The 16,797-nt window shown below is 40.3% G+C and overlaps 1 protein-coding gene and 1 long non-coding RNA gene across 4 annotated transcripts in view; one reads left to right on the top strand and one right to left on the bottom strand.

Annotated features, from left to right (window-relative positions):
• bach2b (BTB and CNC homology 1, basic leucine zipper transcription factor 2b) overlaps positions 1-16,797 on the bottom strand; it is a 148,633-nt gene that overhangs the window by 7,602 nt on the left and 124,234 nt on the right. For both annotated transcript variants that reach the window (XM_061929847.2, XM_061929848.2), the window contains exons 3-4: positions 15,151-16,647; positions 3,380-3,586 (exon numbers count right to left, since the gene is read on the bottom strand). In XM_061929847.2, the coding sequence (XP_061785831.1) occupies positions 3,380-3,586; positions 15,151-16,647 (1,704 nt within the window). The remainder of the gene's footprint in view (positions 1-3,379; positions 3,587-15,150; positions 16,648-16,797) is intronic.
• The window catches only part of LOC133576547 (uncharacterized), a 61,563-nt gene that overhangs the window by 16,685 nt on the left and 28,081 nt on the right, over positions 1-16,797 (top strand). For both annotated transcript variants that reach the window (XR_009811656.2, XR_009811657.2), the window contains exons 2-3: positions 3,404-3,503; positions 9,692-9,789. This is a non-coding gene — a long non-coding RNA (uncharacterized lncRNA). The remainder of the gene's footprint in view (positions 1-3,403; positions 3,504-9,691; positions 9,790-16,797) is intronic.

Genomic DNA, 16,797 nt, shown 5'->3' with positions numbered 1-16,797 from the left:
GTATCTTGGTTTTAGGGCCACGGTTTTGTTTCTTTTTTGGTACGTTGTTGGGAGTAAAGGGAACAATTTTTTGCCTCCTATTTTGCTTGTCATTAAAAGCTGCATTCTGCAGTAAACACAAAATCAGTGGTGTACTGAATACGACTTTTTTTTCAAGTTAACATTTACTATTCAACACTTTCAAATAATAAATATTTGTTTTTATTCTTTGATTACTTGTAAACATCAGTGCTTCCACTTGCCGTTTGGCAAGCGGTGACTCAAATTGTGGAGTTTAAAAAACAAACTGAAATACTGTAGCTTATAATGAAGGAAAATACATTAAAGTGCAGTGTGACTTGAGGCACTGTAAAATAATGTGTACTAACCCAGTTAATGACCTTTTCAGAAAAAAAAGGTTTTCATCCACAAACTCTAAAATGATTTATAAGGAGTACATGTTACAGTACCCGAGAAGTTGAATCGGCGCAAACACGTAAACAAAAAGTGGGATTCAAAAATATTTAGATATAAAAATCTTGTCACGGCTGGTTACACCTGTCCGTGCCTTTTATGTTGAGTTTTGTTGTGGTTCTTCTGTGTTTAGTGCTTGTTCCTGTCCTGCGCTCTTATTTCGGTGGCACTTCCTGTTGTGTTGGTGTTTTTTCATAACTACTTTACACATGCCTTCCAAACACTTTTCCCATCACCTGTTTTCTGTTGGTGATTAAGACTATTTAAGTTGAGTGTGAGCCACTATTCTTTGTCGGGGCTTTGTTTGGAGATGATAATCATTCATGTGGATGCTCTTTCCTCCTATCGTAAGTTTTTGCTATATTCCAGCATTCCGTTTTGTTGCTTCGCACCTCTCAGTTTTAGTTTTGTTTTCGTCTGACCACAGAACTTTCCTCCAGAAGGTCTTATCTTTGTCCGTGTGATTTGGTCACATTTTCAGTAGACCCATAATAAATTCATAAAAGAACCAAACTTCATGAATGTTTTTTGTGACAAACAAGTATGTGCTCCAATCACTCTATCACAAAAAAATAAGAGTTGTAGAAATGATTGGAAACTCAAGACAGTCATTACACAAGTGTATGTAAACTTTTGACCACGACTGTATGTAACTTTCTTAAATGAATACATCTAAACACTATTATTATTTATTATATGCATGAACAAAGAGCAGTTATTATCGTATTTAGCTTCTAAACAGTGATGGGCAAGCTACTTGGAAAATGTAGACTTAGACTTAGACTTCCTTTTTATTGTCATTCAAATTTGAACTTTACAGCACAGATATGAACAAAATTTCGTTACATAAGCTCATGGTAGTGCAGGATAAAAAAGCAATAAGGTGCATATATAAATAAATAAATACATATAAATATAAATAATATATATATATAATATAAATAAATATATATATAAATAAATAGATTACTGTACAGATAAATATATTGCACTTTTTTACATGCGTCCACGTTTATGGATGTTTGTTATATTGTCTTTTTTATTCCGGTGAGTTAATCCATTTTGGGGGGAGTTGAGGGGATAATTTAATTATGATGCGTTCAAGAGTCTTACGGCCTGAGGGAAGAAGCTGTTACAGAACCTGGAGGTTCTGCTTCGGAGGCTGCGGAACCTCTTTCTAGAGTCCAGCAGTGAAACAGTCCTTGGTGGGGGTAAAAAATGTAGTAAGCTAAGCTACAAGTTACTCTCAATTAAATGTAGCTAAGCTACTGGGGACACTATCCCAGAGAATTGTAGCAAGCTCCAAGCCCCAATAAGGGTCCATTACTATTAACTATCTGTCATTTAACTGGGGACACCCTACAACTAACTACCTATAGGGGTCCCCACACATCACAATATGTATGTTTGCCTTTTCTTTGGCTCACCCCTATAATGTTATTCATTTTCTCTACCTCCAGTAAAAAAAAAAAAAGCATCAATCTATATCTTGACAAAAAACAATGACTTGTGTGTTGTTTGGGAACAGCTGGTAATGGTTATGTGCAGTAAAACTTTTTATGAACTCAACTCACCTTAATGTGTGTTCATAAATTTGTGTTGGACGTCTTAGATGAGCAGTTATGATCTTGGTTTACAGAGTAAACAACTAAAAACTAAGGTGTTGGGCATTGTTTTGTCTAAACGCATACATTGGTTTAAATATGGCCAAGGACAGGCATTATTGTGGGTTTCCTGGACGTGGTCTTCATCACTAAAGGAGAAATCTAATCCATGGGAGAGAATTCCTCTGCCATTTTCGAGTATGTTTCTTTTTTTTAGGGGCCTGGATTCGTTGTCTTTTTGTAGCTTGTAGCTTTGACGTAAGCTACCTTGTGTCTAAAAGTAGCTAAGCTGCTTGTTGTAGTAATTGATTCTAATTATAGATTATCATGACAGTGGTTGAAAACTAATCAGACATGCACGCACAATTAGATTATTCACATGTTTTTTTTGTTTGTTTGTTTTATTTTTTTGTCCATGGTCTGTGCTTAGGTATGCTTGTAATGTCTTGTGATTTATGTATTCTTTTGTATCATGACCTGTTGAATGTTTACCGTATTAACCTGCCTTCGGACAACGGATGAAAATGAGCTATTGTGCTAACTCCGGCATATTTACATTGTTGCTCTATGTTGATGAATATGCATTGTCCTAATTCAAATAAATAAATACATTTCGGTCATGTAAATGCTGCCTCTTTGCTACTGTAGATCAGCATTGCAAATTACAATATTTTCTCAATTCCCTCAACCTGGCTTAAATAAAGGTTGAATATATTAACACATGTAAACTAGAATTTCAAGACTGCAGTGTGTTGCTAAATATTTATATACTGCCTTACCCAGAAGGCTTAGTGCTGTAGACAGGTGGACGACAATTGTGCAGTTTTAACAACGAAGAGTTGATATATTGTTACACGTAGAATTTGCTTGAATTGGTGCGGTTACGGCAACCCGAATTCCTGGAGGGACAGACTTGTATGTATATCTAGCTTGTGCTTAGTTGTTGTATAACCTACCATGTTTACCTTTTGTAAATAACTTGACTAAAACACAACAAAAGACCAATCTTGTGTGCTTTGGAGGACATTTAGGTGTTGACTGGCTCTCCCTTTGCACACGTAAACGTGCTACAGGACTGCTTGTATCGAAGTGCTTGTATCACAGATTTTAGACTCAAGACGATATAATACGATCCTTATTTTTGCTGATATATGCGATATCAACATCAGTGGCGACACCCCTCGGTAACAATGCTGAACCATGACAAGGCTGCATTCAACTTTGCAGCTTCAAGACTGAGTGGAGCCACAATTCGCTCGAAGCGAGTGTCATCATGTGTCAGGCAGAGAAGAAATGATACCGGTGGGAAGAATTGGACTCACCAGTTTTCTAATCTCACACTCAAGGTTCAAGATGCAGTCGAGCTTTCTCTTGCGGCAGCGTTGTGCAGCGATACGGTTCTTGCTTCTTCGCCTCACATCGTGGATGAACTCCAGCTGCTCTGAGGTCAGTTTGTGCATTTTCACCAACATCTGGAAGTCATTCCTTGGCAGATTTGTAATTTGATTAACAGGAAAAGGGAGCTTCACCTGGAGAATCCAAAAAAAGACAGACAAATTCAGTGTCAAAAGTGTGGGGGAAAAAAACATTTTAGATTGCTGTTATTTAATTTGAGACTAAATGCATTATATATATATATATATATATATATATATATATATATATATATATATATATATATATATATATATATATATATATATATATATCTCCATCCATCCATTTTCTACTGCTTGTCCCTTTTGGGGTCGCGGGAGATGCTGGAGCCTATCTCAGCTGCATTCGGGCGGAAGGCGGGGTACCCGGAGGGAACCCACGCAGTCACGGGGAGACCATGCAAACTCCACACAGAAAGATCCTGGGCTAACTCAGGACTACTCAGGACCTTCGTATTGTGAGGCACATGCACTAACCCCTGTTCCACTGTGCTGTCCATATATATATATATATATATATATATATATATATATATATATATATATATATATATATCTTATTGGTTGGCGTGTGAGTGACGATTGCTGACGTGTGTGTAACGATTGCGGACATTTTCTTCGTCGCTCACACGAATGACATAAATATTATTTGATATTTTACAATAATGTGTTAATAATTTCACACATAGGTCGCTCCGGAGTATACGTCGCACCCACGGCCAAACTATGAAAAAAACGTCGACTTATAGTCCGAAAAATACGATGTATATATATATATATATATATACAGGTAAAAGCCAGTAAATTAGAATATTTTGAAAAACTTGATTTATTTCAGTAATTGCATTCAAAAGGTGTAACTTGTACATTATATTTATTCATTGCACACAGACTGATGCATTCAAATGTTTATTTCATTTAATTTTGATGATTTGAAGTGGCAACAAATGAAAATCCAAAATTCCGTGTGTCACAAAATTAGAATATTACTTAAGGCTAATACAAAAAAGGGATTTTTAGAAATGTTGGCCAACTGAAAAGTATGAAAATGAAAAATATGAGCATGTACAATACTCAATACTTGGTTGGAGCTCCTTTTGCCTCAATTACTGCGTTAATGCGGCGTGGCATGGAGTCGATGAGTTTCTGGCACTGCTCAGGTGTTATGAGAGCCCAGGTTGCTCTGATAGTGGCCTTCAACTCTTCTGCGTTTTCGGGTCTGGCATTCTGCATCTTCCTTTTCACAATACCCCACAGATTTTCTATGGGGCTAAGGTCAGGGGAGTTGGCGGGCCAATTTAGAACAGAAATACCATGGTCCGTAAACCAGGCACGGGTAGATTTTGCGCTGTGTGCAGGCGCCAAGTCCTGTTGGAACTTGAAATCTCCATCTCCATAGAGCAGGTCAGCAGCAGGAAGCATGAAGTGCTCTAAAACTTGCTGGTAGACTGCTGCGTTGACCCTGGATCTCAGGAAACAGAGTGGACCGACACCAGCAGATGACATGGCACCCCAAACCATCACTGATGGTGGAAACTTTACACTAGACTTCAGGCAACGTGGATCCTGTGCCTCTCCTGTCTTCCTCCAGACTCTGGGACCTCGATTTCCAAAGGAAATGCAAAATTTGCATGGTTGGGTGATGGTTTGGGGTGCCATGTCATCTGCTGGTGTCGGTCCACTCTGTTTCCTGAGATCCAGGGTCAACGCAGCCGTCTACCAGCAAGTTTTAGAGCACTTCATGCTTCCTGCTGCTGACCTGCTCTATGGAGATGGAGATTTCAAGTTCCAACAGGACTTGGCGCCTGCACACAGCGCAAAATCTACCCGTGCCTGGTTTACGGACCATGGTATTTCTGTTCTAAATTGGCCCGCCAACTCCCCTGACCTTAGCCCCATAGAAAATCTGTGGGGTATTGTGAAAAGGAAGATGCAGAATGCCAGACCCAAAAACGCAGAAGAGTTGAAGGCCACTATCAGAGCAACCTGGGCTCTCATAACACCTGAGCAGTGCCAGAAACTCATCGACTCCATGCCACGCCGCATTAACGCAGTAATTGAGGCAAAAGGAGCTCCAACCAAGTATTGAGTATTGTACATGCTCATATTTTTCATTTTCATACTTTTCAGTTGGCCAACATTTCTAAAAATCCCTTTTTTGTATTAGCCTTAAGTAATATTCTAATTTTGTGACACACGGAATTTTGGATTTTCATTTGTTGCCACTTCAAATCATCAAAATTAAATGAAATAAACATTTGAATGCATCAGTCTGTGTGCAATGAATAAATATAATGTACAAGTTACACCTTTTGAATGCAATTACTGAAATAAATCAAGTTTTTCAAAATATTCTAATTTACTGGCTTTTACCTGTATACTGAGATATAAATGACGATTTTGTGGTCTCTATCGCCATAGTGGCAGAACCACTCCATCACAGAATCATCACATCTGAAGCTACAGCAGCAGACAGATGTGCTGTCCTATATTGGACACTGTACAGACACTGCCACAGTGAAAGGGAGCCAGGTTTATCAGAACCAAGGGACTTTTGCTGACCTGAAACTGTGCCTTCCGCTCGAGGGAGGGAGAGAAAGTAATTCACCAAGGCTAGATCTGACCTCAGCATCGACATCAAGGAGTATAGGAGGAAAGTGGAGGCGCACCTGGGCAACAAAGACTCCTGGCAGGTGTCGCAAGGCATCCAATACCTGACGAGCTACAAAAGTAACTCATCACTGGCCAATAACATGGAAGACTCGCTAGTGGAGGAACTCAATCTCATCTTTGCCTGTTTCAAGTTATACAGACCAGCCACCTACCCTCTTATCCTCAACTGCTCATCTTCCAAGAACACCAGGTGAAGCGAGCACTGAGAGCTATAAACCCGCATAAAGTGGCTGGGCATACTGAACAAGGTGCTCTGGAACTGTGCAGACCAGTTGGCAGGAGTACTGACATGGATTCAATTCATCCCTGGCACAAGTCCAAGTCTTAAGGCAGCCACTGTCAGCCCAAGTCCAAAGAGTACAGCCATAAAATACTTGACTTGACCTCTGTGGTTAGGAAGTGTTTTGAAAAGGCTTGTTCTCCAAATATCAAAGCCTGTCTCCCACAGAATTACCGGTAGGATCCACATCAGTTTGCCCTCAGGCCAAACCGGTCCACAGAGGACGCCATCGCCACTGCTCTCCACTTAGCTGTGGAAATTCTGGAACTCCCGGATACATATGTCAGGATGCTGTTCGTCAACTACATTATATTCACTGGTGAAGAAACATTCTGACCAACCGACCTCAGATTGTTAAGGTGGGTCAGCAAGCACTCCAGTGGGAGTCATTCATCGCATTGACCTGATCACTGACCCTATGGTAACTTATGCCACCTTTCAGATCAGCAGTTACGGTAAAGATGCATGTACAGTCAAAATAAATTGTGTGATTAATGTGCGTATATGACCTGACCAATGTGATAACTTTTTTGATTAATCACATGAGTTAATTTGCTATTTTTGACAACCCTACTTTTAATTCATGTACACCTTTAGTAGATCAGGGCCTTTGTTTACAATAAAACATAAAAAAATAGGTTTACAGCTACATGTGTATTTAAAAAAAATAAACCAACCTAACGTAAAACGCTAAGAACTACTCTAGGCGCCACCATTTTTTAAATTGCTTTGTTTTTATATATTGCTGTTATGAGTGAATTTCCACATTTACGGTTTTACAAAAAAAATTCAAACACATTTCTAGTTTTTCAAAAGTATCATAGTAGTCCTAAAACATTTGTTGTCTCATAAATCCTGTACATTGGATTGGTTTGACTGTGTTTAGTGAAGAAAAAGCCAAGAACATCTACGTGGTCACTGCATCCTTAATATTCGTTCTGTTCGTGCAGCTGCCCTCTTTGGAAAAACTTTGGACACACATGTCCACAGTAATACACATACTTATGTAAAATTGTACAGTATCTCATTCTTTTTTCCGGCAGCCTGTAAGGCCCGAGCTTTGAAATTAAAAGCGGCCGGCTTTAGGTCTGCACGTATGTTCTCTCTGCATAGTGTGCAACAAAATATATGTACGGACTGCTGAATATAAAGTTAATTCTAGTATAGTACAGCTAAAATACATACAAATACAAGTACTCTGGAGCTATTTTTTGCTTGTGTGAGTCACAATTTGACCACAAGATGGCAAAAGAGAGACAATAAACACATCCCTCTGATTCATAAGCTCATACAAGAAGTGCACTCTCACATGGGGATGATCCAAGAAGACTGCATCTGTGCTTAGCGCCTGGAAAGGTGCCAGTGTAGCAGATGGAGGAGGGGCAACAACTTGTCAACATCATGCAAATCAATAGCAGGTGATTCCTGGAGACATTAGCACCTGCACATAGGCCACAACTAATTCATTAATGGGATAGATTCTTCTGGACAACATGTTTCTCTTTGTCCTCAGTGTGTGCAGGAACAATGAGCTGGTTTCCCTCTCTCAGGTAATGGCAAACCTTGTGATAAACACATCAGAGGTAGATCCCCCACAGTGGTAACAAGGCAAGCAGAGCCAGAGGAAGACGGCTAGAAGCGAGCACTGCAGCTCCTCTCATCTCTGCCTATTTCAGCCACTGCAGCTCAGGAAGAACAAAGTCAAACAAAGAAGGAAGTGGAAAATAAGAAATGCAACTCAAGTATCTCGCTTTACTGTATCTGGACAGGCTGCAGGGGATGCCAGGAATATTGGCACTGAACCACTCACAGCAGAATTTAACTACAACAAAATGTTAATAGAATCCACAGTCATACCTCTGCTCTCGGGATGGGTACCTTTCACATTTCAACCGATACGCTACCAAAATACCAGTACATGGAAACAAAAACTAAGCCTAAACCTCAAAAATCTTGGAAAAAATGGTGGAACAGCAACTTAATACTTGGTGTCTAACAGTCATTTTGAACTTTTTCAGTCAGGGTTCAGCACAAATCACTCTAGTGAGTTGGCCCTTGCAAAAGTGACTAATGATTTGTTGCTAACCATGGATGTCAATACATCATCTATTATACAGTAGCAGCCGGCCTCCGTAGCTCCCACTGCCTCCCCTCTGTTGCAAGTTTTGTTGATTCTATGTAACATGTTTATGTATACTATGGCTATTAGTTTTTTTCCCCCTTGGCCTCAGTCTGGATCCCCTCCCTGGAGTCCACAACGTTTACCTGTTTCTCACCTTTTTTTAATAAGGGGTACCGGAAGTTGGAAGACCCATCAGCGATCCTTTTTCTGTCTCCCTGTAATGTTTGTCTGATCTTGAATGGGATTGTGCTGAAAATCTCAATTTCCCCTCGGGGATTAATAAAGTACTTCTGATTCTGATATTGCTACTGCTTGATCTCAGCGCTGCCTTCAATACCTTTGATCACAACATTCTTTTAGATCGCATCAAATCACCTATCGATAGACTTAGCATGTTCTTGGTTCAGGTCTTATCTCACTGAAAAGCCACTGTGTATCCCATAACAATGTAACCTCTGAGTACGTTATGGTCCCACCAGGATCGATTCTTGGCCGTGTACTCTTAACATCTATACATGCTGCCGTAAGGCGACATCTTATACAAATATGATCTTGGCTTTCACTGTTATGCTGATGACACCCAACTTTACATGCCCCTAAAGCTGGCCAACACACCAGATTGTAGTCATCTGGAGGCGTGTCTTAATGATATTGAACAATGGATGTCCAGCAAGTTTTTGCATCCCAACTCCAACAAAACGAAAATGTTAATTATCGGCCCTGCTCAGACCTGGCTTCAGAAAAATATTTAATGGGGGGCATATTTAATGACATCGTAACAACGACTTATTAAAATAATCAAATTTCAGCAGTTAATTCCATTAGATTATGTTTTGATGTAAGTGATTTAGCACATTTCAAATTGGCAACACTAAATGGTCCCTAGTGTGTGAATGTGAGTGTGAATGTTGTCTGTCTATCTGTGTTGGCTCTGCGATGAGGTGGCGACTTGTCCAGGGTTTAGCCCGCCTTCCGCCCGAGTGCAGCTGGGATAGGCTCCAGCCAAATTTGACAGCGACAAGCAAACGAACAAGTCCCCAACGCAATGTAGCGTTCTTGCTGGCGGCTAAAGTCTTTCCACAGTGTAAAGCCACTTCTAAGTCATTAATCTTCTTCCCCACAGCGGCAAATAAACGATGCTTCTTACAAGTACCATCCCTGGAAGAAGAGGAAGAGCTAAACATGCTTCACTACTAGGGTTGCCACAGTTACTTTGAAAAGGTAATCCGATTACTGATTACTTCTTTAAAAAGTAACTAAGTTACTTGACTGATTACTCTATTAGGCAAGATGGCGCCAGCGTCTACCAGTCGCAGTTTGCCTGCTCTGCTCGAACTATTGTTTATTGCTGCTTTGCTTTATATTTTGTGCCAAAATATCACTGGCTTAATAGTGCATGACTGTTAGGCACTCGTCGATCTAAATCAACACTTTGGGGATCAGTCAACTAGAATTCCTTACGGATGATACATATTGATTTGCTCTTTATCCATCCAGTAGTAAATATATGTACATTTTCACATCTGCAATAACCATCAAATTCTTGTGCATGCACATCAAAATATGATTTATTTTGTCATCTCATAGCAAGCCTCTCAAGCCCGGGTTCTAAGGTTAAGATGGCTCTATTAAACTAATAAAGCTCACAGGCCCTCGCTTTAAATCTAGGGGTGACAACCTTACAGTATATTTGTTGACTGGAACTCAATTTGAACAAAGAGTGTGGCTTCCCTGTGTCTTGTTATATGTATAATTACTTATATAGGAGGAATATATCACAATATTGGACTAGCACAGGGGTGTCAAACTTGTTTTCATGGAGGGCCACATTGTAGTCATGGCTGCCGACAGAGGGCCGCTTGTAACAGTGAATGTAAGAATATAAAAGTATAATCGCCTCATTATATTATTGCCTATGCATTTGGTTATTTGATTTTTGTACGTACAAATTGATGGATAATTTGCTCTGAAATCCTAAGTCAAGGTGACAAGCAGATATTTAAGTATTCATTGTTTTTTTTACAAACTATCATACGGTATATAATAATTAGAGGTACTGAAAAATGTTTTTTATCACGTTCAAATCCTGATTTTTTTTAGTAATTTTAAAAAACCGAATGCATTTTTTTATTTAGGAATTAATAAAAAAAAAAAAAAATAGTTAGCTGTTTTGTTAAGGTGTTGTTATTATTATACCAAATAATACAGTGCAAATATCAGTTTGAATCGAGAATCGTGTTGTATCGATTATGAATCAAATCCTCAGCCCCGAATGGCGAGGGGCCCAAAGATTCACATCAATAACAATTAAATATTTGTATATATATCAAAGTAAATAAAACGTATGAAATGTCATGTATTACATGATTTTTTTTCTGTCAAAATGGAAACAATGAAAACATTTAGTTAGAAAGATGAAGTATCCACATTATTCCCAGGCTTTCTCGGGCCACATTAAATAACGTTTCGGGCCGGATCTGGCCTCCGGCCCTTGAGTTTGACACGTGTGGACTAGCCCATTTAGCTTGGCAGCCATCACGATGAAGAGCAGCACAAAGTGTGGCATGTATGACCTTCACACTTCCTTTTCTTTCTTTGTCCCCCTTCTCACTTTTGACATGCTCCACTTGTGCAAAGCAATATGCTGCGAAAGGAGAGTGAGACAAATGATACAATGAAATAAAAGGCCCTTTGGGGTCCTTGTATTTGTAGCAATTGTACCAGCAACACATGAAAGGATGTAGGACTCACTTAGGTACTCTTCACCTTATACCACATTATTAATAACAAAACCAATCAACTGTAAGTCAACATATTGTATGCAGAGCTGATGCAACCTCCACTGGAAACACTTTGTCATGGTCCTAATCCTTCTACTTATTTACACTTTTTTTAAAATATACTCGTGCTAGGAGCAAATGACTTTGGGCACCACGACAGTGAATGATTAGAGTTTAAGCTTTGTGCAATTCATTGGTGAGTTAAATAATTGGATATGATGTCATGTTAGACACTGCTAATACAGAGAATATTGCTTTTTTCATGTTCTATCATGAAAAAAGCAAGTCTTGTCAGTGTTTATTGATTTGCATCGGGGAAATGTGGTTAAACTCCCTTCACAACTCCGTACGCTGTAGCAGCCCGCTCAGTGACGTGTCTACGTGGTGAGCAAGCATCCTTTTGGTGCCTTCCAATACCACCTCATTCACATTCAAGTGAGTTTAGCGGTTAGCCCGGCTTCTCCTCGACCCTGTTGTGTTTTGCTCTGTGTGTGTCTGCGCTAGTTTCACATTTTAGAACTGCCTCTATTACTTTTTTTAAACATACTTAAATAATCAATATTTCGATATTTATATATCCATTCAGAATCCACGTACCAATCATGATGCATCTAAAAATCGGTCTGTTGAAGCGATGTAGCGTGCAAGGACGGGAGTGGGAGAAGTGTCAAAAGATGGCGCTAACTGTTTTAATAACATTCAGACTTTACTTAAATCAATAACGGAGCAGCATCTCCTCACAACAACACTGGAAATGTGTCCCGTGAAAAACCGTCCGACCGGAACTCTCTAATAACTAAAGTTCCTTGGGTGAATAAAGTAAACTCACTATACCGGTATGCTTTAGCGCTTTCATGGCGAGTTTACTGACATATATAAGTAAGAACTTTACACTACTTTATATTAGAAATGGCAACAGCGGAGGATGAATGATGCTGATGCTGTAGTCGATAAGATTCTTCTTTTTCTCTATCTTCTTGTTATGGGACTAACAAGAAGATAGAGGAAAAGAAGAAGCTTATCGACTATGGTGTCGGCACGGACTACAAAGGCGGACGCGTGCAAATTTTCAGGACCTATGCAGATCTCAAATACAGATCAGCAGGTACCAGAAGGTAAGAAAAGTTGCTTTTGCATAATATTGCGAAACAAAACGCCAGATAATATGTCTTACTTTATACACACACCATAATAATACTTGTTTGTTGAAGCACAGTACAATCCATCAAGCGGTGCGGCTTCATAGCTTACCAAAGTCGTACTAAAACATTTTGATAGATTTTTGAGCACCGTGTGTGATGTTCTATATTTTCAAAGGAACATATAAAATGTTGGTGTTGTTTACTTGAGTAATTTTGCAGTCTACACATATCTCTTATTTTTGACTGCCATCTACTGGTCACACTTATCATTTCACCATGTACCAAATAAAATAGCTTTGAGGTCGGTAAGCAAAACCAGAATTATTCCGTACATTAGGTAAAGGCGCACTGTCGAGTTTTGAGAAAATGAAAGGATTTTAAGTGAGCCTTATAGTCCGAAAAATACGGTGTTTGAAAATAACTTTTTTTTGATACAATTATTGAATTAGATCTCATGAGTTGATGTAGGTATACAGACGTTCTATTCCGTTTCACTTTGGAGCAAGCAATCAATTCCTCAACGTTTAAGGGAAGGAGTTGGAGTTCACAGACATCCCAGAAAAGGACAAGGAGACGGTGTGAACTTCACACTCAAACCCCCAACCTGGCTGGAGGCAGCTGTGTTAACAAACTATGTTCTGTAATGTCACACTACGGAATCCACGTTGTTTTACCATGTTATCTGCTGTTACCATATTCAAATGAATGTGTTAGGATATGGGGAAATAATCACAAAAGTACACTGAATCCACAATGATGGTTATGGAAAACACACAACCTCTTTATTCCTAGTATTCCAATGATTAAAATTCACGGATCTGGTCATTTTTCAAACAGCTAAAATCATGCATAAAGTAAAAAAAACAAAAACATGCTACCCATTGATGTACAACAACTCTTCTCAACAAAACTGGGGAAATAGAATGTTCCCTTGCCGCTTAGCTCTTCACTTCCTGTGGTCTCAGTGCATCGCAGATTTTAAAGTTCCATTGGCTACGTAGAGATTTGAGTTCCCATTCAAGTTTATGTTAAAATGATGTCCGTTTTAGCGTGCATGGCGTGTTTGAGGAGCATAGGGAATAGGGTTGTACGGTATACTGGTCCTAGTATAGTACCGCGAGACTAATGAATCATATTCGGTACTATACCGCCTCTAAAAAGTACCGGTCCCCCACCCCTCCTCGTTGTCCATCCATCCATCCATTTTCAACTGCTCAGTCCCTTCGGGGTCGCGGGGGGCGCTGGAGCCTATCTCAGCTACAATCGGGCGTCATGTCGTGTCATTGCGGGTTTACAAGCAGAGGAGCATTTTCGGCAGCGCACAATCACAGAGTACTTACAAGCAGACACAGTGTGTAGACAGAAAAGGGAGAACGGACGCATTTTGGCTTAAAAACTAAAGATAAAGCTGAATTTAAAACACTGAAACTCCCTCAGGTTGAGGTGCTTTAAGACATGGCTAGATAGCTAGCGGCTAAAGTCCATCCGCAGTCTGCAGCGTTTTAGCTACTTCTAAATCACTAATCCTTGTCTCCATGGCGACAAATAAAGTGAGTTTCTTACAAGTATCATCCCTGCAGGATGACGAATAGCTAAACATGCTTCACTACACACCGTAGTTCACCGGCGTCACAATGTAAACAAACACCATTGGTGGAACACCTAACATCCACTGTAATGATACCAAGTACAGGAGCGTATCTAGTCGATACTACTATGATTACATCGATATTTTTTAGCATCACAAAATCTTTTTTTGTTTAAAAAAAATTCATATTATGTTTATAAATTCAGGAAATATGTCCCTGGACACATGAGGACTTTGAATATGACCAATATAACGACTTGATACCCAAATTTGTGGTATCATCCAAAACTAATGTAAAGTGTCAAACAACAGAAGTATAAGTGATTATTACATTTTAACAGAAGTGTAGATAGAATATGTTGAAAGAGAAAGTAAGCAGATATTAACAGCAAATGAACAGGTAGATTAATAATTCATTTTCTACCACTTGTCCTTGATCATTTTGACAAAATAATAGAATGGAAAATGACAAAATAAGTTACTGCATATGTAACCCGCTAAATTAGGAGCCTTTGTTTGCTTACTTACTACTAAAAGACAAGTTGTCTAGTATTATTTAAGGACAAACTTGCAATAAGAAACATATGTTTAATTTATTGTAAGATTTTTTGTTAAAATAAAGCCGATAATGCAATTTTTTGTGGTCCCCTTTATTTAGAAAAGTATCGAAAAGTATTGAAATAAATTGGTATTGGGACAACACTCATAGGAAGTATTAATAAATGTGTGAAAGCTGCGTGGAGGGCTTATAACGATGTTAAATGCATAAAATGTTCATATAAATCATAAAATAAACACTATAGTGGAACTGAACCTCACGGGGGGGGGTCCAGAATTTAAACCTCAGGGTAATTAGCATGACTCCAATGGCCACTGTTAGCGATGTTTAATGGTCTTTAGACTTCTGATGTCAGATCTTTAGACCACATTGAAGTAAGAAGTATAACCTCATCAATGACTGGGTTATTGCCTTCAATCTGACATATTGGGGATCTATGCAAAGATCTCTATAGTGAATCAAATTACTTGTTGTGTAGTTGTGATGATGAGGACACTGAAGAGTTGCACTCACCTCTTGGCTATGTTCTTGTGCAGCACAGGACTCGCTGTCTCCCTCTGAAAAAGAACCCGACTCGTCGCTTGAATTGGTGCCGTAGGACTGCTCACATTTGATCTTGGGCTGCACTTGGTTAAAAAGGGCGTCCCCTCCACTTTGCTCCTGTTGATCCACATTGACACACCGGGCCATGTTGGAGCAAGGGGAGGAAGAAAACTCAAATTGAGGCAAGCTGCAGGGAGAACCTCCGCTGCCATCCTCTGCATACGAGTATGAGGAACAGGAGCTGGACGTCCGGGTGCGAGTCTCGCAAGGTGGTGAGCGTGGGCACACTTTTATTGGAACTGGGCAGCTGGTGTTTGGCCGTGGGCGACACAATAGTTGGGGGTCGGTGGAGGTGGTACTGGGGCAAAAGGCCTGCGAGGTCGGGAGGGACTGGCTGGCTCCAGGCCACATTCCCTTTGGCATGTGCTCGGAGAGTTCCACCTCCAAAGAATTCCCACCAGGGTAGGAATGGGCTGGGGTTCCGACACGATTGCAGGCTCCTGAGGAAAATATGACACTTCGACGATCCAGCTCAACTTCCTGTTTGCAGATTTCATCACAGGAAGAGGACTTAAGGGACATGCTGGCGGGGAAACTGTCCTTCTCATTTGGGGATATTAAAGACAGACCCAGCTTCCCAGTAAAAACTTTACATTCTCCCTGAGTGTTAACTTTGTCCTGGGGGCAGCCGATAAGGTTGGCAAAAAGCTGCTGTGATGTATTGGGCAGATTGGGAAGGTCTACTCCTTTCTGGAAGAAGGCTTTGAGGCAGGAAGGGGACTTGGTTCTCTTGATTCTTTCCACAGACCTGGGATTATCCATCTCCATGGCTGTCACATTGTCCTTTTTCCGGAAGTCCTGTTCATCCCCCGACAGGCACAATGAGATGGCCTCTTCGTCTGCCCGCGGTTCGACTTTGATTTGTGCCAAAGTCCGCCTGTCCCGACTGCTTACTTCCCCACCCATGCTGCTCTCTTTTATTGTGCTTGGAAAACCTGAGGTACCACTGTGTGAGGAGAAGTCGTTATTGTGCTTGTTGCAAGCCCACTGATATTTCCTGTACTTGGGGCATCGCGGCAGGTCCGATCCTCTGTTTCGATCAAAGTCCAACCGACCATCTATGAAGCTACTAGGTATCGTCATTGCTAGACGATCATCGCCAGGAGGTTGAAATGAGGAGAGACTGTCAGCACATTGTTGCATCCTCGGGGAGGAGGGTATTTCGGCCTCTGACTGCATGCTCTCATCCTCTAAATTGATGGCATCGGCAGCCACCTTGTGGCCTTGCAGCAAGCTGTCCTTTTCACTACGCAACTGAGCTTCAAGGAAACGAAAGCATGAGTCCTCTAGGTTGTGCATCCGCAGGAATTTGGCACAGCGAATGACCTCCTGAATGTTTTCTCTGCTGAGTAACAGTTTAGCCGTGTAGGCAAACTGCAACAATGGGGCGAAGCCTTCAGCAGTGACCTGAAAAAAAAAACACAGGGAAATTGCCAGGATTACCATCACAACAGCCACTGGTTTGAGTCCTTTAAAAGTGGTGAGACAGACTGACGGCCCTAATGACCATGAACAAGCTCTGTAAAATATCACGTTATATTGCACATCAGTAAAAAG

This window comes from Nerophis lumbriciformis, linkage group LG34, assembly GCF_033978685.3.
Source record: "Nerophis lumbriciformis linkage group LG34, RoL_Nlum_v2.1, whole genome shotgun sequence".
Lineage (NCBI taxonomy): Eukaryota > Metazoa > Chordata > Actinopteri > Syngnathiformes > Syngnathidae > Nerophis > Nerophis lumbriciformis.
This window is presented reverse-complemented; position numbering and strand designations above follow the sequence as displayed.